The 23,036-nt window shown below is 37.8% G+C and overlaps 1 protein-coding gene across 1 annotated transcript in view; it reads left to right on the forward strand.

The window, feature by feature from the left end:
- The first annotated feature begins 5,697 nt into the window (after positions 1–5,697).
- LOC149156861 (small ribosomal subunit protein cS22-like) overlaps positions 5,698–23,036 on the forward strand; it is a 47,478-nt gene continuing 30,139 nt past the window's right edge. The window contains exon 1 of the mRNA XM_089438703.1: positions 5,698–6,170. Within this exon, the coding sequence (XP_089294829.1) occupies positions 5,859–6,170 (312 nt within the window). The 5' untranslated portion in view covers positions 5,698–5,858. The remainder of the gene's footprint in view (positions 6,171–23,036) is intronic.

The following is a 23,036-nucleotide window of genomic DNA, read 5'->3' on the forward strand; positions in this document are numbered from 1 at the left end:
ATCAAACATGAAGTCTATGTGAAGACATGCAACAGTTTCTCCATTGATTGAGGAAGTTATCCCTTGATTAAAGGAGATCAGGTCGAGTTGTACTTTGAGTCGTAATTAGTTAGCTCAGTTAACTGAGTTAAGTCCAGTTAGATTAGTTCCAACAGTTTGTGGAATTAATTGTGAGTTCAGTTAGTTAATGCATGCATGCATGTAACTGCTGCACTTTAGATAATTGAATATTCTCTCATAAATAACTCATGCATGTCAGTTCAGTCAGAGACCTAGTTGAGATCAGAGGAAGGGATAGTGTACTATCAGTTGGAGGATTTTTCCTATATAGGAAACTCATCCATGCAGAAGGAATTATCTCCTTCAGGACTGCGCAGTTACTTTTGAGTTTAGTGAGCAGTGTGAGAGGTGAACTCACACAGGTGGCAGCATTGGACCCCAGGAGAAACTGCGCAAGGAAATAGGAGGCTTGGAGGGCAGAGGAGAAGGTCTATGAGAAGCCTTAGACTATCTATGAACAACATAGGGATTGTACTGAGAGCAAGATAGCTTGTGAGCTAATGCTTTGTGTAATCCAGACATATTTCCACTTGTATGATAATACAGAGATCGGGGTTTTTAGCTGAGGCTTTCCCCAGAGTATTCTTTTGTGTTTCATGTGTGATTGGATCTTCTTCTCTGTTATATGTGTTCTATTTGATCTTGCTCAAAATCGATTACGCTTTCGCAAGTTTGATAGTAGAAGTAGATCAAGTATTTTGCTTTAGTTACATTGCATAATCTGTTGATCTACAATGGGAATTTCTACAGTTGGTTTTCATTTAGATCTTTTTGAAACACTTGTCAGTCCCCCCTTGGAGGATCCTATACATGAAAAACAATGTACCAGATTTAATAGAAAAAAATTAACAATCCTTCTCACAAAAATCTTAAATATGCAATTATCTACAATAATATTTTACATTGAAAATAGGTAATTTTTTATAATCAAAACATAATTAATACTAAATCAAATTGCCATAGTGATTATTATTTATGAGATTTAATTTAATTATTATTTCTTTATTTTAAATATTAAAAAAAGATATATCAAATCATAACAATTTTTTCTTTTTGAAAATAACAATTTCCCTTCTTAAATAATAACATTAGTCTTTAGCATAAAGCAATAAAGTTTTGAAGGAGCAAGTGACATTGCTACAAGAAGCTTTATTGATAGGGAAGACAAAATGACAACACATGAAGATGGATGTGCAAAATATGAAGACATTTGTAGTGGAAAGTAAAGAGGTGGTGAATTTGAAACCATCCCAAGAGAAAGGGAAAGCAGTTGCCCAAATAGAGAACCATGAAGTGAAAGCAAGAGAAGAAAGGAAAGGAGGTTTCACAAAAGTTTCCAAAACGTGGGCTCAAGCTATTAGCAATTCTTCTAATAAGGAAGAAGAAGCAAACATTCGGGTTGACAACATGCAAGATAGAGAAAGCAAGGAAAGACAAGATAGAGCAACAAACATAATTATTAAAGGGGTGAAAGACTATGGGAAAAATGAATGTGCTCTTGATCTTGCGAGGGACTTCTTAAAAGACAAGCTGCTTTGGCAAGGACAAGATGCCAAGCATGGAGGGTGGGTAAGACTTGAAGTGAGAGAGCAAGGCCCATAAAAGTCATCATGCCTAGCATGCGTCATAAACATATCATTCTAAGCAAGAAGCAACCCTTGAGGGGTTTTCACTTTTTTATAGAAGAAGGTTTAACTATAAGACAACAAGAGGAAAGGAGGGAGGAAATGCCAAAGGTTAGGACAACAAGGGACGAGGGCAAGAGAGCATGGAATTATAAAGGTAAAGTTGTGATAGTACGTTTTGAACCTCATTCCAAAACAGAGCAACAAGATGGTAACAAAGAAGAGGCAACAAATTATTTAGCAGGAAACCATGCAACAAGGTCAGTATGGGCAAGTAGGGACAAAAACTCAACTTTGAGTCTTGTGTGTCAAAACAAATAGCAATAAAGTCATACCCAGGTTTCATTAAGTTTAGTTTGTTGGAACTGCAGAGGTTACTCATGGAGACGAGGACTTGGGTTAGGGCCTATTGTAGAAGATAGAGACATAATTTGTCTAATAGAAACACATGAGCATGAAAGGTGCAATACACCTTTGTTTGAAAGGTACTGGAAGACGACAATGTGGAACAAGGAAGCAAAGAATCACAAAGGACATAAGGTTATCATGGTATTAATGAGGGAAAAAGAAGGTCGTTTCATTTAGTTAGAAAAAATGACTCAAATAAACACTTCATTTGGTTTAAAATATTAGAAAATGGAAATCACATTAGAATTGTAGCACGCTATTTTGCGTTTCAAGTTTCAAAAACTTACAAAAGTAGAGGGCTTGACCACAAAGACCCCTTTGCAGCCTTAAAAGTGGATATTGCAACATATTATCAGCTAGGTGAAGTCCTTATAGTGGGTGATTTCAATGCTAGGACTGCAAGTGAGCACGCTAGCATTCTTTGTTGAAAAGAAGATTGCGACCCTATCTGGCTTACAGAAGAGAGCAATCATTAGTGAGAAAGAATTCCAAAGGATAAGGGCTGCAATCTCTTTGGTGAACAATTGCTTACTCTATGTGCGGCTTTCGATTTAGTCATTTGTAATGGTTTGACTAGATGGGCGAAGTTTGGTAATTTCACTTGCATTACTTACAATGGACCAAGTGTAGTAGATTATGTAATTTGCTCGCATGGTTTGTGTGAGAAAATGGAGGAAGTTTTGATTGGAGAACAACCTTGGGATTTAAAATAAGATCACAAGCCAATTTATTTAAGTTTCTGTTGGATTGGAAAGAAGCAGTTAGGGTTAAAAACTCAGTGTGTTCAACAAAATCTCCCAAAGGGTAGAATTCTTTTAACTCTAGGAAATTGTAATACCTTCAAAATAACACTAGAGAGGCTCTTTGAGAAGGAGACAATTCTAATCCATGACCTTCATAGCCACGAATTAACACATTTAATTCAAACAACACTTGCAGAGTGCAAAAGAGCAAAAAATAAGAAGTTTGAAACAAATTGCTTTTCGGTTAATGCTTGGTTTGATGAGGAATGCAAAAAGGAAAGGAGAATGTTGAAACAGTCAAACAAGGATAACATAAACCTCGAAGCTTACAAGCAGTTATTAAGAAATAAAAACACTAATTTCATGGTTTCAAAGGACGGAAAAACTAATCTTCCTTGGGAAAAATAACCCTAGATTATTTTGGAAGGAGCTACAACCAAGAAAGATGCAAACTGAAAATAGTATTACAACTTCTAAATGGTTTGATTATGCAATACAACTTTATGAGCAGGATCCCAAGGTTGACCCTCCTCCCTTGGTCAACATTGCTATTGAGCTCTTCACAGTGCAAGAGGTAGAGATGGGTATCAAGAAGTTGGGTGTTGGAAAAGCAAAAGACTTAGCTGAACTCCAAGTAGAGTATCTAATGTGGAGCTTAAAAATTCTTGCACTTCACATTACAAAGTTTTTCAACAACATCATACAACAAGGGTTCCCCACAAATTGGACAACTAATCTGACAATACTTCTTTTCAAGAGTGGCAACGTCAATAATCCCTCCAATTATAGGACCTTAATGATAAACTCTGGTTTGCAAAGTTATTTGGAAGTATGCTAGAAAATAAAACCAGCAAGTGAGCAGAAGAAAGAGATAAATGTGCTAAAGGGCAAGCATGTTTTAGACCTAAACATTCCACAATTGATCATGGTATAACTTTAAGGCACATCATTGAAAAAGTTTGGGAGAAAAAGGAAGAAACCTTTTGTTGCTTTGTTGATTTCAGAAAATCCTTTGACGTGGTCCTTAGGGATAAACTTCGGCACAAAATGGAGGAACTTGGGGTTCCTAGGCATTTTAGAGCAGTTGTGCATAGGTTGTATGAAGAGGTGGACATCAAAATTAGAACTTCCACATGCATCTTTGAAAGTTTTAGAAGTGATATTGGGGTCAAGCAAGGTTTCCAATTGCCTCCTACCCTTTTTGGTTTATATATTGACAAACTTGAAGAGTGACTAAATTCGCAAGGGGATGACAGTGTCCATTTGGGTGACTTTGTTATAAGGCTTCTTTTATATGCGGATGACCTTATTCTGATTACTAAATCTGCTCGTGGTTTACAAGAGCACTTACTTTCCCTTGCACATTTTTGTAGAAGGGTGGGGATGCAAGTCAATATTAGCAAAATGAAAATAGTGGTTTTCTCTAGCAAAAGAAAACATAACTAGCATAAGTTCTACTTTGAAGGCAACAATCTGGAAGAAGTTGTGATTACAAATACCTCAAAATTGACTTCAACAGAAATCTAAGTCGGGACTGTTGTAGAAAGAACATAATTTTGGGGGGTTGGAAAACATTTTATGCTTTTCAAAATAGGTGTAGAGAGGAAAAGTTATGGGACTAAAGGACCATTCAAACTCTTTTTGGGCTTTTAGTGATTCCAATGATTCTCTATGGTTGTGAATTGTGGGCCAACAATACATTCGACATGCTATGGAAACAAATTGAGAAAATTCAAAAGCGCTTGATTACAAACAAGTTCAAAATTAAAAGTGCAGTTCCTTATGATATCTTGTTAAGTGAAATGGGGGCTGCTCCTATTGAAGCAATCACTATGGTGCAAGTCATAAGATATTTAAAAAAAATTGAGTAAATGGAGGAGGGTAGATGGACTAAGGTTGTCTTTAATGACATATTGTGCAAAAGAAAGAAGACTTGGATGAAGCAAAATAACAAATGGTTTAGTAAATGGGGTATTTGTTTGAACATGTGTCCCACAAAGAGTCAAAAGATAAAAGCTTTTGTTATAGATAAGTTCCACAAGCATCCTCGGGGTAAGGAGCTAGGGAGAAAGAAAAAGTACTATATTGAAGAGTTTAATCCCACTCATAATCATCAACAAAAAGCGTACATAGGGGCCAATATTTCTTGGAGAACCAAAATTCTTATTGCTCAGTTAAGGACTAATTCTCATAAACTCCGTTGTGAAACAAGGCGTTGGAAAATACCAAAATAAGTGTGGGAAGAAAGAGTATGTATTTTTTGCTCTTCTGGAAAAGTGGAAACATAAAAGCATTTCATTTTAAAATGCAAGGCCTTCAAAGACCACAAAAAAAATTATGCAGATATTTTGGCCACTGGCTCTTGGGATAATTTATTCAATAAAAGATTTGTCAAGAAACTTAGAGCGTTTATTATGAAACTTCACAAAGAAAAAACTAAATACATGAATCATATGATGAAACCATATATCTCATACACTTATCTTTAACCCCATAGAATTTAAAAATAATTTCTTTGTTTTTGTGTTTCACCAACCATTTCAACAATTATGAGAAACCAAGTGTCCCAAAGGGTTTCATGTCACGAGAATGCAATGATGATCCTCTTTCGCTTGTAGTAATTACCATCGTGATATTTTGAAAGGGTTGGGTATGCAATGATGATCCTCTTTCGCTTGTAGTAATTACCATCGTGATATTTTGAAAGGGTTGGGTTAGGCTTACTTCAAAAGATGCGATAAAAAAAAATGAAAACCATGCGACCAATTTTTGTTTGGAAAGCATTTTATTAATCAATGTCAGATATTTAAACTTAATGGATTTAATTATCTCAGCCATTCCTTATCTTCTTTTCCGTTCTCGTGTGGTTCCCAACTACAATCTATATGCGTCATCTCGAAGTGTTGAAAAACGGCAATAAACCCAAATCACCCAACAGCCAATCTTAAGCATTTACTTGCTTCGGAATTATTGATAATATATAGAGACTGTTGTAACTAGTGTTTCCCATTCATTGATAAACATGGCAACTGCATCTTGGTTATCCATAGCCAGTGCCACTCCTATGTCTAAGCCAACCTCTTCACCAAAGCTTCCTCCATCTCGTCTGTCAAGTATCTCAATGTCCTTGTCATACCTGCATCCTGTTTCTGCATTAAGACAGAAGAGGAGGGTCTTCAGCACCAAAGCACAAGTCCAAGTCCAAGAGGCAGTGCAAGGTGGCAAGCAGAAAGAGATTGAAAGGAGACTGTATGTGGGCAACATCCCCAGGACATGTAACAATGAAGAGCTTGCAAAGATCTTTGGTGAATGTGGAACTGTGGAGAAAGCAGAGGTAGCCACATTCTTACACATTCATTTGGTTAAATGCTAGATTTACACATATAAAATTTCATGTGGATGATACTCTAATCTTAGTTGTGTGTAGTTACAGATATTATAGGAAACGGGTTCTTATTATTAACTGTGGCAAGTTTTTACCCAGACCATTGTTTCTAAAGTTTTACAATTTTGCTGTTTTCACTGTTGGGAATAATAAATAAGTCAAATTTCAAGAAGAGTACAAGGAATGGGCCTTTCGTTGCATTTTAGTTAAGCTTTGGTTCAACCTAACCAGCGACGACAACCCTAATTTCAATTGTGGTATTTGCAATTATTAAAACAAACGGGTCATTAACATGGACTATGTCAGGGTTATAGCCCAGACCAGTCTTTCTAAAATTCATTCATTTTGCTATTTTAACTGTGGCGTTTTCATAAAATAATTCAAATTTAAACGACAGTACATGGGATCAGCAGCCATTTGATACATTTTAAATAAGCTTCAATCTAAGCCATTCTTTTTGTTTTGTTTTGTTTACAAGCAACATCTCGTCTTACTTTAACACATTTAAGCAAAAATCTTACTTTCACAAATTTAAGCAAGAATGAGGTTGTTGGTACCTTGTCGGCTCTGTGGACTTAAAATCTTACTTTCACAAATTTAAGCAAGGATGTGGTTGTTGGTACCTTGTCGGCTCTAATTAGTCCACACAGAGGGTACAACATGTCACAAGCAAAGTTTGACCCAGGTGGGAATGATAACAATTCCTCCTCTCAACCACCTGAGTTAGACCCAATTGACAAGTAATCAGTTTAACCTAATCAGTTTGGACAATCCTAATTTGAGTTAGGGGTGGATAGAGATATTAGAAGAAATGGGTTGTACAAAACCCAGGCTATTCTTTATAAAGTTCAATAACTCTGCTGTTTTAGTTGTTGGCAGTAATAAAAGGGTCAAATTTGAGTGACGGTGCAGGGAATGAACCATGTGATACATTTTAGATAAGTTTCAGTTTAACCTAGCTAGCTAGCTATAACAACCGTGATTTCAGTTGTGGGTAACCACAGATATTAGAGGAAATGGGTTCCTATCATTGACCGTGGCAGGGTTTGAAGTTTGAACCCCAGAACACTGTAAATTCAATAACTCTAATGTATTAACTGTTAGTAGTTATCAAATTAGTGAAATTTGAATGACACTAGTACAAGGAACTATTTAACTGTTGCATTTTAATAAGTCTTGGTTCAACCTAACAAGCTATGGCAGCCCTAACTTATCTTTTTACAGAGTGCATTTAAGAAAATATGACAGATTAAACAAGCCACCACCATCAGGTCATAAAGAGGCAATTATAATTGTCTTCTAGAAAATAAAAACTCCATAAAATTAAGCCAGGTATCATTAAACAATTTACCATGCAATTTAACAGAAGAAACCAAAAATACTAGCACATAAAGATCAATAAAGTCCGCCCCAATGGATGTAGTAGCCAAAAACATGGTCAATGTTAATTTAGGCACTGTGGTGTATGGTTTTTTGCGCTTTATACTGACCATATGGCATACACATATTCCCCCGGATATCCATGTGAAGTTTCTGCCATGCATTAGTTATGTCTGACTTGCTTTATGATGACATCAAGGTCCTCCAACTCATCCTAGCGATGAATCACATACACCAAAGTTCCCCCTTCGAGTTCCCTTACTATGGTCTAAGCGTGTGATTGTGCTATCTGATTTGATGTTTATTACCATGGTAGGGTACCCATCGCCTAGACATTCGTCTGTTTGCCCTTTGGTCACATGTTCGGCTCTAGTAGATTATTTGGCCTACTCATTTGGGTTACTCCCTTGTTGACAGGACTGATGTTTGGCTTTGTGTACTGAAGGGTTGGTTAGTTGAGGAGCCTTATTTGAGTCCCCAATTCTCTCTAATCCATTAGGGCACTCTCTTTGAGGAGTTCAGTTATTCAAACTTTCATTATCCTTGAGCCATCATTGGTTGCACTCAGGAACCTCTACTATGTGTAGCTCATGATTCACACTAACTTGCAAAACAAAGGTCTGTTTTACTTTTATCTGGTTTTACCTGCAGTATGGTCCTGAGCCCTGCAGTGGAGATGGCTAAAACTTAAAACCCATGGGTTGTCCGTTAGAAATAAAATACCCTTTCAACTGCAAGTGTAACAGCTAGCTACATCACTTAGGCATTCCTTCTTCTGTCTATGCTACTTCCCTGCTCATTGTTAAAGGCTTCTCTGGATCTCTCTTGCATATCAAAACTATTCCCAGTTTCTATTTCTGTTGCAAGCTAGCGAACCCCTTCCACCTGCCATATTCTTGGGCTTACTTGTATATTCTGTCTCCTGTAAACCTGCAACTATTAGAGGCTGCTACTGTTGTTACTTTCCTCTTCATTGGCATTTTCTTTGTTGGATCAGTCAGTTGCATCTTGTTGTGTTTATGGTTTTTTATGGCATTTCTAGTCACACTTCAGTCAACCTGGATCCCCAACTCAAAGGAAGTTTCAGTGCCAGTTTGTTAGTGAGGAAGTAACCCTCTTCACTGAGGGGTCATACATACCTGCCTTCATTTATTTATCTTTAGTTGTGTGTGGGTCTTGTGTGTTTCTTTTTTCATATTTGGAGATAGCATATCGTTGCTTGTTTCAACAGGGGGAAGAGTGGTATTGCACTTTCCTATGTGCAAACCCAGGTAATTTGCCGTAGATTAGTTTATTTCACAGCTAGCTAAGGGTTTCCACCTGCCTAGGAGAATAGTAAAACCTACAAAATTCAATGGGAATTGAACAAAACGGCCCCAGAATGCTGCCGGATGTATCGTATGGTGTTTCCAAATCATGAAACACATACAGTATGGGCGTCAACATTTCAGGGCTGTTTTGCTGTTTTGGAGCATTTCCAGTATTGGTACGTTGCTTGGGGAGGCATTTCCTGCAACATAGGTTTGAGGGTCCAGAAAACATCTTCTCAAAAATATCGGTGAAAAAATCAACAAACTGCGATAAACATTAAAAAATTACAAAATATATTCATTTTTTTTATAATTTTAAACATATAAAGCAACAACAACATCATATAAAGACATTGACACGTAAATATGGAGAACACTTTGATACATATGATGTAGTGGATGGCTGCCAAATAAAAAATTGTACATGAAAGTCAATACTGAATCTTGAACCTTGACAATTGTCTAATCAAGGACTCAAAATTGGAAAGCTAATAGAAAATGACATGACATGTATAAATTTACTTAAATTTGTGAGGTAGATGTACAATGACAAAAGAAACAAAATTAGCAGCTAACTATCTGATATCAATGCCTTCTCCCCCTTTTATGAGAAAAGATCATGGGCCGTTTGTTAGGCCTGCCCCCAATAGTAGTAGAAGGCCCTAGCCCTGCAGTAAATGTTCTACGGTGACTGATGGGTGTAGAACTATGTTCTTCAATCTATGTAGAGGTGTGTAGTGTCCTAGGTTAATTTTGCCATTAGGGTTTCTTAGAAACTAGGGTTTCCAAGAGAATTCCTTCATTTATTCAATAATGAAATAAACAGTTCATTCAACAAAACATACTAATACATGAATAAACAATATGGTCCTTAAACCCCCAATAAATAGACAAGTATAAGATATAATGTCAATATAATCCTCCAACAAAATCACTCTGTTCTAGGGCCTTCTGCCCACTGTACTGAATTTATAATCAACCAGAAACTCAAACCACTACAGTAAAACAGTACTATAAAATTCAATGAGCCTATGACTAGTCTACCATACAGCCTGATCTTGTTGCCTCACGGATGCCACAAAATGCCACAGAGAACCCAACGAATTCTGTCTCGAACAGCCTTAGGAAAGCACTTAAATTCTGCTACAGGAGTGGTCTAAAACCTCCAAAATCTCCCTCAGGAAAAGGACCAAACTGCCTCAGAAATTGACTGAACTGCCTCAGGGAAGCTGAACTGTCACAGAAAAGAATCCCGAACTCTGCCTCAAATTCGGCCCTGTGGCCAGTCTGCGGCCAGACTGTGATCTCTGTGGCACCTGTGGCCAGCGGATGTCTGTGGGTTGCCTCAGAATGCCAGTGAATTTTTGCCTTACAGATGCCACGAATTCTGCCTCAGAAATGCCACAAATTCCTGTTGCTTTTCCAGATAGATGAATCCCACAATTTCCAGATTAGAACAGAAGGTAAATGAAAATTTTACTAACTAGAGTGGAATCTTTCACCACCGAACTTAGTAGAGGAAAAGTGGTCTTAAAACTCTCAGAGCCACAGCTCAAGAAAACAAATGTATCTGATCCAATTCAATGATGATCATTTGATTCAACTCTCCTCTATTTATAGATTTCTTCATGGGCTTCCAAATGTGAGAGCTTCTGGATGTAACCCCCAATTTTGGGTTTTTTGCCCCAGCCGACCCAACATTTACACAATGTTGCCTCAACATTGAAAAATTGGGTTTTATCCCTTTATCAAGACTATAGCGTATGGGGTTGGATAGGCTATTTCATCCTTCCTTAGCCAATCAATTGGGAGAGGACATTACAAGGTGGTGCTGATGCTAGCGTATAGCCATCCATATTATTTTCAAGTTGGTCCTTCCCCTCCTGCTCCTCTTGCTGTTGTTCCTCTTCTAACGATGTAGGTGCCTCCTCCATGATAGGCACTTCAGAGTCCTCCCGCTGCTTAGACAGTACATCAATATTGTCTAAGGAATTGGCATCCACATCTAATGTTCTCGTCATTTGCCTCATTCATAATCAGAGATTGTAATGGACACACACCTAGTCATTAAGACATGAGAACTCCAACCTGTAAGCATGTCATAAAAAATTTAATGAATCTTGAGGATCATAATATATTAGAGGATCATAAATTGCCATAAATGTAATTTCTCTGTTTGGGTTTCAAGTTTTATCCTGTTGTGTTTCTTAAAGTGTATTTTTTCAAATACATGTAATTGTGTCCACATCCTGAAGCACTATAGGTTTGAATGAGGATTTTGATGGAAAATTTATGTAAATTTGGTGCCCTTGCACCATAGTTTCACCATCTAACATCTACAACAAATAAGAAAGAAAGAGAACTAAATTACATTTCATTATAATGGAAAATAGAAAAAAAAACATAATTAAACTTCTAAATAAAACACATAACTAAATTTAAAAACCCAAAGTTCTAAGTTCTAATGGCTAAGGTGGCATCAAAGTGGTCCTTTGATGAACAACATCATCAAAGCCAAATAGTCCAGTGCCATCATGATACTTCTCTATCTCGCAATGAATTGTGTTGCAAATCTCCACATCAAGTACCATCCTATGAAAAGGCAAATATGGAGCCCTTCCATCATCTCGCCATTAAGATCAAAATTGCATTTGTAGGAAAATGCGGGGTTGAGGAAACTACTACGTGAATGGGTCGATGGAGCATCTCAGTCCATCGACTATTGATCAAATCCCATAACATCATATGTCTACTAAACCCAAGGGTACCCTTGTTCACATAATAAGCTTGGATAGTTTCTTTGGTCGTATCCATGGCCTCATACAAATAGGCCATTGGGGGCTTATCACTATCAAGCAATCTCATAATCTTTAACAAAAGTTCACTAACTGAGCACACTTTTCCACTTCTTCCCAGAAGGAGTTGATGTACACCAATGTACTAATGGCTCTCCCATTCTCTCTCATGCTATATGTACAATCACGCCACTTATCATAAAAAAACATTTCTTAAACTCAATCTGACATTGAAGCAAAGACTGAATAGTAGTGAAGTTGGTGGAAAACATGTGATTACAAGATGTTGCAACTCCTTGTTTCTGGTGCATTTCCTCATGAGGCTAAGAACTAATGCATGGTTATATATGAACTTGGGGATGCTCCTGTTGAAATAGGGTACCAAGGAGGTGTTTCCTAGGCATTTATCTTTTTGGCCTAGGGAGACACATTAATGACCTTTTTGTCTAAGTGATATTATGAGTTTATTAATATCAAGAAGCTAAAGTATTTTTTACGAGACTTGTACTATGTACTTTAAGTTATTAAAGTTGCATGTGTTTTTAAAAGCTACTTTATGTGAAAAGTACTAAGTACACTTTATATTATTAAAGTGACTTTTATATTTCAAAAGTGACCATGGTACTAAAACATTAAAGAGTACTAGGAGGCTCATTAAATGAGGGGGACGACATGAGGGAGGGGGTCAAGAGAGGGAATGATCTCCACCCTTGTTCTAATGAGCTAACATTTAATCTCATCCATTAGATCTAAGGGTTAGGGTTCTCCTCACTTTGGAGAGACAAGAGGGAAAATGAGAAAATTTCTCATTCATTATTCTCATGAGAGCCATTGAGAAGAGAGAAAGGAGAGCTAAGAGCTTGAGAGGAGGAAGAGAATTTCTGTGTGAAATTCTACAACAAAGAACAAGGAAGAGGACCACCAGCAACAGTTCGAATCTCACCTAAGGGCCGAGTTTAAGTTTTGAGGAGGGCTCGAATCTCTTGGGGCCAGCGACTGTAAACATCTGCACACAGGTCGAGTTATCTTTAGGTTTGAAAAACCAACATACAGGCAGCTGATAGCTCTCCTTCAAACAACTACACGAAGTCCGAGTTTCTCGGACCAGTTTTGAGTGTGGTTCAGCGTGTCATTCAAGGAGGAGAAGCCTGCTATAGGTGTGAGTATTTCCTGTTGTGCAAACTCAAGTTTAAGAGCAGAACATTGATTGTCTAGTGGTTGCATTTCCAGCGTTGAAGGAGTAAATAAGAGGCCGGAATTTCAGCTAGAGGAGAGCAGATTGTGAGTTAAAAATATCAGTTCAAAACTCAGTTGAATGAGGACATCTGAGGCACTTCTTCAAGGGAAGAGATAAGTTGGAATTTCTTGTTGTTAGAAATTTCTAAAGAAGCAAACAAAATCTTCCTTGAAGACTGGTTTCCCCTTGTGGATTTTTCTAGGGTCATTAGACCAAAACCAAGTGTGTAAATTCTTGTGTGTGTGCTTGCATATTTTCTTTTATATCAGTTGTGAAACGAAGAAGTGTAGCTCTTGTTTCAACTTAAATACAAAAATTACATGTTATATCAATCATATGTTTATGATGGGTTTTGGGCATTAAACCATGCAAAAACTTGAAACTAGTTGGGCTACAACACTTGCATATTTTTCTACATGGTATTAGAGCCTAAGAGCAATCAGATCTTTGTTTTGCGTCCGCTGATACAAAGACCATCAAGCAAAAGTTTTGCCATCTCAGTGAACAACGATCACTAAGCTTCAGTCACAAACCCAAAGAAGTGTTGGTTGAGAGGGAGGAGATTGCCTAGTAACAAATTTTACTCCTATTTGTTGGTTGTGAGGGTCATGGCTACTAGTTTGAGGGTAGAGGACAGATTTAGAGGGGCTGATAATTTTGGCCCTTGGAAGGAGATGATGATGCTTTTACTTGAGGAAGTTGAAGTGTGGGACATTGTTGACGCTCATGGGAAACCACCTACTGATCCAACTCAGTTAGTGGACTTTGAAAAGAGGAATGTGAAGGCAAGGATAATCATCCTTGATGCCATCAAAGACCACTTATTCCCTCATGTGATCGGGAAGAGGTTTGCCTACGAGATGTGGGAGTCTCTAGTCACATTACACCAGAGTTCCAATGAGAACAAGAAGATGGTGTTGAAGCAAAAGCTAAGAAACACCAAGATGACCAAGACCAACAATGCGACTTCATACCTCACCGAGATCTCTCAAATGAAGGATGCATTGGCTGTCATAGGAGAGTTTATCCTAGAGAACTACTCGGTCAAGTTTGCATTAGATGGTTTCATACATGGCATTGTGGCCAGAGAGCACTGTCCAGACTGGAGGAGGATGTGGGACAATTTCACTCAGGAGGAGGCCAGGCGGAGTGCCAAGGTGGGCAGCGAAAGTGGTGGAGGAGGTGAGGAGGAGAATGTTGCCCTTGCAGCAAATGGCAAGATGAAGGCCAAGAAGGGGTCTTCTAGTGGAGCAAAGAAGGAGAAGGGGAAGCAGAAGGCAAAGGAGAAGGACATGAGCAAAGTGAAATGCTTTGCTTGTGGGAAGATGGGTCACTATGCTGTTTAGTGTCCCAACAAGAAGGGTAAGAAGAAGCAGGGAGTTGCAGCTTCAGCAGAGGTGGACGAGTTCACTTCTAGATTTGACACAAAGTTTGCCTTATCAGCAGAGGTGGATGAGTTTGCCTTGGTGGTGAGTTTAGCCACTCATGTTACATCTTCTCGTGTGTGGTTTGTTGACAGTGGAGCATCCTGCCATATGACTGGAGTGAGAGAGCACTTCACGAGTCTCTCAAAGGATGATATTGACTTGGAGGTTGTGCTTGGAGATAACTCCAAGGTCAGAGCAACAAGAGTGGGGGCAATATCATTTCAGAGGGAGTTATTACCTCCTTTAAAAGTGGCAGATGTTCTTTATGTTCTAGGGCTGAAGAAGAACTTGATATCAGAGTTTCCAGCTTGGAGGAAAAGGGGTATGATGTTGTGTTTCATGGAGGATAGGTGCTGATATATCCCAGGAGATCTAGTGTTGAGCATGCTAGACCTGTTGGAGTTCAGAGTGGGAGGCTATATAGGTTTATGTTTCAACCTATTAGAGCCTTGGTGGCACAGACCAACAACAACGAGTTATGGCATAGGAGGATGGCCCACTTGTACCGTGGAGCTTTCAGGATGCTGAGGGAGATGGTCACTGGTTTACTGGAGTTCAATACTGAGCATCATGATGTGTGCAGGGGTGTGCTTTGGGAAAGTACACCAAGACACCTTTCCCGAGCAGTGACAACAAAGCTGTAACTATCTTAGATTTGGTACACCCTGATGTTTGTGTTGAAATATGTAACTAGGTTCGGTCTTCATAATGTCTTATGTACTATTTATTTTATGTATCTGAAGTAAAGAGAGAGAAAAATTTGTTATTGTTATTTTTAGCACGAGTTTCATGCTCAAGGTCATTTTATTTATAGGTCAAGCACCCATTGTGTGCTTCTAGGGATTTGTGATAGAGTCAAAGAAGTCAAAGAGTCATTATCATATGTAAAAGATTGTATTGGGCATCATGTATTGAGTCAAAAGAATTTCTTATGAGTCAAAAGAGTCAAAACTCTCCCTCGAAGACGAAGTTGACCTGCAAGAAAACAAGTCCACCTCATTAGGGTTGTTCGAGCTCCATGAAAATCCTATATATACAAGGCACTCAACCTCATTAGAAGAGTATCCAAGAAGTTCGATCTCAACGACAAGAAAGAGATAAAAGAAAGGTGAGTGAAGAGGAGCTAAAGGAAGAAAGAGCGAAGTTTTGAAGATTGTTTTTGGGCTACATCCTCTCACACATGCGAAAGAATCAGGGCATCCATTGTTGCAACCATACCACAAATTGCAGTCCACTAAAAAGATCGAGGTTTGAAGCTAAAGGATCAAGTTTGCAAGTCGAGTTACCAAGGAAAGAAGATCAAGCCAAGTGAAGGAGGAAAGGGCCATTATTCTGCCCTAAACCACTCACACATGCGAAATTGCAAAGATTGCAGGAGGGATGAAAAAGTACAGACCTAAAGCAGAAGTCGAAGATCTGAAGAGAAGGCAGAGATCTGAAAATTTGGGTTTGTTTGACTTGCGTTGACTTTGTGAAGGATAAGCTTATTGTTATGTAAAAAATTAGTTAGTTTTAGGTTTATTATTTAATTTTAGGTTAAAGTAGACGAAAGGGCACGATCATAAGATCATGCCCTTCCCCAAAGGGTGTGCCCATGGCGATATATAAGCCAGGAACCCCAATGTCATCATCTGTCAATTAATTATTAATAAACATTTATATATATATTCTTCTGCGTATCAGAAGTTTCTCACTTCATCTGGTATTAGAGCCAATACAAATTGGTGACAACCACAAGTTCTGTTGGCCATCAGGCCTATGGGCTTTTTTCAGAAAATAGCAGTGCATGTGGATTATTCGTGTCTGCCTGGAGTGTGTTGTTAGAGGCTTGAGACCGCCGCGGAAGACTGCGGTTGTCATTAAGCTCAAATCCCAGAATTTGTCCGATTATAAGTGGGCCATTTCTTGGCAATTGAACCCTTGTTACGCGGATAATAAGAACATCGGAGGGCGTTGAGTTGTGCGTAACTTAGGGGCCTTTTAAGGTTAAATCTTTGCTAACTCCACTGACGTGGTAGAATTATCAAACAACGACCCCCATAAATACAGCATGTCCCGTTTAGTAACTTCGCAAAAACTAATAATAATACTGCGGCAATCGATCATTTTTTATAATAACCTGCGGTAGTTCTGTGTAACCTACGGTGAGCTTGACGGTGTATCTGCTCTCGACGGTCAAACGTGACGGTTCAGAACTGTCCCTGCGTGTTAATTAAATAAATGATTACACATTGTTAAAAAGATTTTGTTCTTCCGCTATTAAACGTTGTGTCCATTGGTCAAACGGGTGACATTAATTTATTTTAATTAATTTAAAGTTATATATATATATATATAAATTAATTAAAAGGTATATATATATATATATATATATATATATATATATATATATATATATATATATATATATATATATATAAGTTAATTTAATTAATTAAATTTATTTTAATTAATTAAAAAAAACTTATGTCATATAATTAAATTAATTAATTAAATTTAATTATTTTAAAAAAATTAAGCTGGCAGATAAATACACACCCCCGCAAACTCGCCCAATGTCAACAATGACAATGGCAGATTTCCAAAAAAAATTATTGGATGCGGAGCATAGGATAAATAACAACCACGATGAGGTCAATAAAAGATTAGATGATTTCGAGAGCAAGCTTAAGGAGCAGGTTGACAGTATCAAAAATCAGGCTAACAATATCAAAAATCTTCAGGATACAACAAATCGAATAGAAATAAAGATGGAAAATCAACATGTACAAACAGAAGTAAATCTCAAACAGACCTTAACATTGCTGAAACTTCTGTGGAAAAAGATGAATTATACACCCGCACAACTACTACAAGAAAATGAAGAGAATCAAGAGCACATCTCATCAGATTCAACAAAGTCAACAGACTCTTATGAAAAAGTTGAATCCCCAAAAAAATCAGCGACACCCCACCAAGAAGTGAGTAACGCAACTCTTACAAACAAGCAACTCTGGGATACCTTTACCAATCAACACCCCTTTTTCGCTCAACCATTAGCAACATACCAGCGAAGGGCAAAAGTCGAGATGCCTAAATTCGACGGAAACGAAAAAAACAATGTTGCATGGATAAATAAAGCAGAAGAATACTTTGAGATATATGACATCAATGATGATGACGAAGCTCAGGCACACATCCATGAAAATGGAAGGGGAAGCATATAATTGGTATATGTGGTGGAAAAAGACAACACACGTCATTAGCTGGAGAAAATTTAAGGATGCATTCTTTAAAAGATTCCAAGGTGTAAAGGAAGAAGAGTTCTTTTCAAAACTCATCAAATTACGACAAAAAGGGAGTGTGGACGAATACACTCAACAATGGGAGACCTTAGTAACACGAGTACCTGGGTTATTAGAATCTCGTCTAATTCAATCATACGTCTCGGGGCTCAAAACCCATTTACAAGTAGAACTTGAGATGCATGACATTACATCAATAGAAGCAACAAGACGAAAAGCAAAAACAACCGAAAAGAAATTCGAACCAATATTTTGGTCAAAAGCAGAAAAAACATATTCAAGATGAAGAATACCCCAGTATGTGGACTCAAATAATACAAGATATTTTCCACCACATCGTCGTGAAGATGAAAAACCTAATGTGGAAATGCAAAGGATAAAAGAGGGTAAATGAAAACGCTGTGGTGAGAAGTGGGACCCCAAACATAGGTGTGCTAAAGGGAAAAACCAAAGAACCTATATAATTGTGAAGCAACCAATGATTCAAACAGTGAAGATTCTGACATAGAAGAAACAGAAGATGCCCCAGAATGCTCACCAGAATTAGATGACGAAAGTATTCCGCAAGTGTCATTATCAGCGATGACAAGTAGATCACAACCTCAGACTTTAAAGTTAAAAGGACACATAAAGAAGAACAACGTGGTGGTTCGCATCGACTCTGGCAGCACACAATTTTTTAGATGCAACTGTGGCAAAAAGACTCAATATTTTTTCATTTCCCTTACCAAACATGAAAGTGATGGTAGCTAACGGTAAGAAGATTGAAAAGGTGGGGAAATGCCATAAGGTCAAATTGCAGATTCAAGACTTTAATTTAGAGTCTTCGTTCTTCACGGTACCGTTAGGAGGAGTAGATGTAGTCTTAGGTATCCAATGGTTACAAACTTTAGGTACTTATGCTGCCAACCATCAAGTACAATTTATAAAATTCAAATGGGGAGGTCAGAAGTACAAATTACACGAATTCCAAGCACCAGAGAATCAAATTGTATCATCATCTCAGATGATGAAGATGATTCGAAAAGGAGCACCCGCTTATGTAGTACAATGTCACCAATTAGAAATGTTATCTGCAAATATGACCGGTGAAGAGTCACAAGAGATACAAGATCTAATTCGGAAGCATGAAAAAGTATTTCAAGACCTACTTATGAAGATGCCGCCTAATAGGGAAATTGAGCATACAATAGAAGTCAAGGCAGGGCCAAACCCCGTCAACATCAAGCCATACCGATATCCACATCACCAAAAAACAGAAATTGAGAGATTAATCCAAGACCTTTTAAAGTGTGGGACCTTGATTATCTTGGAATATCTGATCAAGTGGAAGGACTTACTCGAAGAAGATGCTTCTTGGGAAAATGAAGCATTTTGTCAACAACATCCGTCGTTACGTATGCTATGAGGACAAAGCATTTTTTCGAGAGGAAGGCAATGTTATGTAAAAAAATTAGTTAGTTTTAGGTTTATTATTTAATTTTAGGTTAAAGTAGATGAAAGGGCACGATCATAAGATCATGCCCTTTCCCCAAAGGGTGCCCATGGCGATATATAAGCCAGGAACCCCAATGTAAACAATCATCATTTGTCAATTAATTATTAATAAACATTTATATATATATTCTTTTGCGTATCAGAAGTTTTTCACTTCACTCATCAAAGGAGAAGTCGACTTGGTCTTGGAGGGGTCTTTGTCTTGGGTCTAATAGGTCCTGGAATTCGTCATTTGAAGATTCTATAAGAAGAGAAGAATTCTTGTGGGTTTTCCTCTCTAGGAGAGGGTTTGGCCTTGGCTAGCAACCTATATCTTGTGTCCTCTTTTTCTATTGATCTTCATAGTTTGGTAGCTATTTGATGATAAGAGCACAATAATAATCAAATGAAGAAGAAGATAATTATAAGTACATCAAGTTAAGTAAAATAACATCACAAGCAGTTATCAAAAGTAAAGAGAAATCACCCTCATCTAGTTGCCCGGGATTTCTCAACATGGTATCAGAGCTAAGGTGACAAGAAGAGGCAACTTGAATATCACTCAATTAAAGAAGGATACATAAGGGCCAAATACAAGAAGAAGAACATCAAGGAGGACTAGTCAACACATCGTCATCTTGAAGGAAGAAATCTTGGAAGAAGAAGAAAACCTCAAGGACTTTACCTCCATTCAAAGAAAGGACTCTACACTTGAAGTATTCTTGGAAGCCTCCAGATTCTACAATCATCAATCAAAATCAAAGTGATCTCCCTCACATTGAAGAAAGGATCACATCTCAAACTTCTTTGAAGGAAGAGGAACATCTTTCCTTATATTGAAGAAGAAGTGTTGTCATTCTTGAAGAAGGAAGATCATTATCAAGAAAGCATCTAGTGGAAGACACCATCAAGGAGGTAGCTTCATTTGACAAGTACTTTATGTTTTATATCTCAATCTACGAACCAAATATCTTCTTTTTGCAAGAAGAACAATGTTGGGACATCGAACTACCTTGCATGGAAGAAGATAATAGATTTGATCCTCATAGAAAATGAAGTTATTGAATATGTCAAGGGCTCAATCTCCAAACCTCCACAAGAGCAATCTCAAGCATTATCAAAGTGTATGAAAGGAGAAAAAAGGGCTCCATTGCACCCATTTTGTCATAGTTCCAAGGAAGTAGTTGTGCCAAATTTTTTCAAAAGTTCAGAATCATCAGCTAGCCATTATCATGTCTTTATAAACCCAATTTCTGCAAATTGTAATGTAAATGATGCTAGTACGACCGTTTAATTATGTAACAACCTAGGTAAGCCTATGATTTTGGTGATGAATTTCATCCTAGGAGGTTTTTCGTCTCACCGAATTATGTGTGTTTCTAAACACGAATAATCGGTAGAGTTTTTCCCTCCAGCTTAAACCCCAAAGCTAGGGTGGAATTTATTGTCGAAGTCTTAGGTGAGTCCTAGTGTTCTTAGTCGAGTCTATTGTAAAAGTGATTTGGGAATAATTTAAGCTATTTGGCTAAATTATTTTATTATAGATCACTTGGTCTACTAGATCATATTGAGTCGCAGAATTGGGTAAATATTATGAGGGTCTATAACGAACAGGTATTCCCCCTTTGAGGGTTGAATGTGTAATTATCTAATGTAAAAATATTTTAGTGCATGGTCCCTCGCAATTAGACACCATGGCTAAAGTATTTGAGGGTGGAAAAATAATTAATCCCCTCTTGTGTCAATTAATTAATTTTTCTGGCAAAAATAAAATTAAATCCTAAGCTAGAAAATTAATTAATTTAGAGTCAAAAAATAAATTCTAGAGAAATTAATTTCTCCAAGTGGAAAATGACCAAAAAATTCGTGGGTCAAAAAGAAGTTAATTTTTGGAGGTCCCCACCAAGGCAAAAATGGATATTTTAAGAAAAATTAAGCCCTTGGACCTTGGTGGTTAAGTCAAAGTCAAAATTTTGAGGAAATTAATCCAAAATAATTATTTTTGGATTAATAAAAAATGGTTTTAATGAGAAATTCGAAAATTCCTCAAAAATAAATATTTTCGACGACAAAGATTAAAAGATGATCAAGTATTTATCAACGGTCGAGATTACTTTGACGGGAATCAAGCCAACTAGCTGTTATTTTCCACTTGGAGGGATTTCTCTATAAATAGAAGGCATTTTGCTTCTATTCATCATCTTTCGCTGATCTAATTTAGTAAATACTAGTGTGAAGCCACTGTTATGTTGGGAATGCTTGAAATTCATAATAAATGAATTTGGGGTACAGTTCATGGTGTCTTTGTCTCATTGATATGTGGCATGTGCTGGGTATGTGCTTTTGTATATTGTGCTTAAATTTTTTATCAGATTGTTTATTCATTAGATGGTGATAAGAATATTCTATTGGAAGATTTTGGGTCTATCTTAGGAGATCTGATTTACCATATGTCTAACAAGCTTTCTTGAAGAAAATATATAGAGTTTGCAAGTTCCCTAACCCTTGGGCTCCAAGTTCACAGACTGTGGGCACAGACTGACCTTGTTTGGACTTCGAGAAATTTATGTGATTTTCTTACTTCGCTAAGACTGTGGTTAATATCTATCTTTCGAAATACATCAAGCCATTGTCATTATTATAAAAATTATTCTTCCAAAAATCTTTCAAGCATTGTATATTTGTATATATCTTGTAAATAATTTTTTGTGAAATAATTTTTTGTAGAATAATTTTTTCTAACCCTTGTTTTGCAGCTATTTGGGGTTTGGGGTTTATTTTGAAGTTTTTGTATATGTTGGGGTTTTGGGCACTTGTAATTTCATTTGTGCAGGCGAGATTCAAGAAGATTTGTTGGGTTGGAGCTAGATCTAGGCCCTTGAGGGTAAGATCTAGTCTCTAGAATTTTTGTAGGGCCAACATCAAGGAATTTGGCAGTGAAATTGAAGATTTGAAGCAAATTTGAATTTTGGTAAGGGTTTAAAAAAATTTTAGTGCCTCAAGGCTCAGCGTCCACCTTCAGCCCTAGCTACTACCCTTCTAAGCCTAGCTGCAGGTCCATTTTGGCCTTTTCCCTTAGCCGTGGGCCTTGTTGCCCTAGCCATCAAGCCCTAAGGGCTTTTCTCTCCCCCCGACCCCCTTTCCCTCCCTTTTCTAGCCTCTTTCAACCCTCCATCTTCCTCCCTTAGGCCTGCTGCAGACCTCTTAGGCCTCGACCTACCTTCCATCCTCCCTTCCCCCTCTCGGCCTCCCTCCTTCTCCTTCTGCTGCCTCCTTATCCCTCTATTAGCCCTCTCTTCCTCTCTGACCCTCCTTTTCCTACCCTTTTCTTCCCTCCTTCCTAAGCCACAACCTCTTGAGGGCTTGCAACAGCCTTCTAGGGCCTCTCGGTCCCTCCCTTAGCGAAGCGGCAACCCTTTTAGGGCTTGCCGTAAGCCTCTTTGGCTCTCTTCCTTAAGCTGCAAGCCTAAAATGTTGATTTCTGTAGCATGAGGTGTGCTCTAGCCTCAAGATTTTATATAGAGGCTAAGACACATGCATTCCCTAATACCCAGAAATCATTTGGAAAAATTCCACCTAGAGATGATTTGATTAAAATAATTAACTTTTTTTTTAAATGGTTCCCTAAGTCTAAACTTAGGAAATCTGGTTAATTAAAGGGTATTAGTTAAATCTAGTGTGAAGTTTCTAGAAGAAGACGAGTATCAACTCCCAATTAATCTTAGCCTTTGATGATGGACCCCCTTTGGGGTTTGAAACGTCGACAAATTAAACATGATACTGTGGATAATTCGAATCATGCTACTCCAAGAGATCAAGAGATCAAATTTCTCAAGAGTAGCAGCATTGAGTTGCCTGAGTAGCATCGAGTGATCTTCCTGCAGTGAGGGGCAGGGATAGTAGTCC

The sequence above is a fragment of the Pinus tabuliformis genome, chromosome 9, assembly GCF_031772625.1.
Source record: "Pinus tabuliformis cultivar Carrire ecotype Pingquan chromosome 9, CPIR1, whole genome shotgun sequence".
NCBI lineage: Eukaryota > Viridiplantae > Streptophyta > Pinopsida > Pinales > Pinaceae > Pinus > Pinus tabuliformis.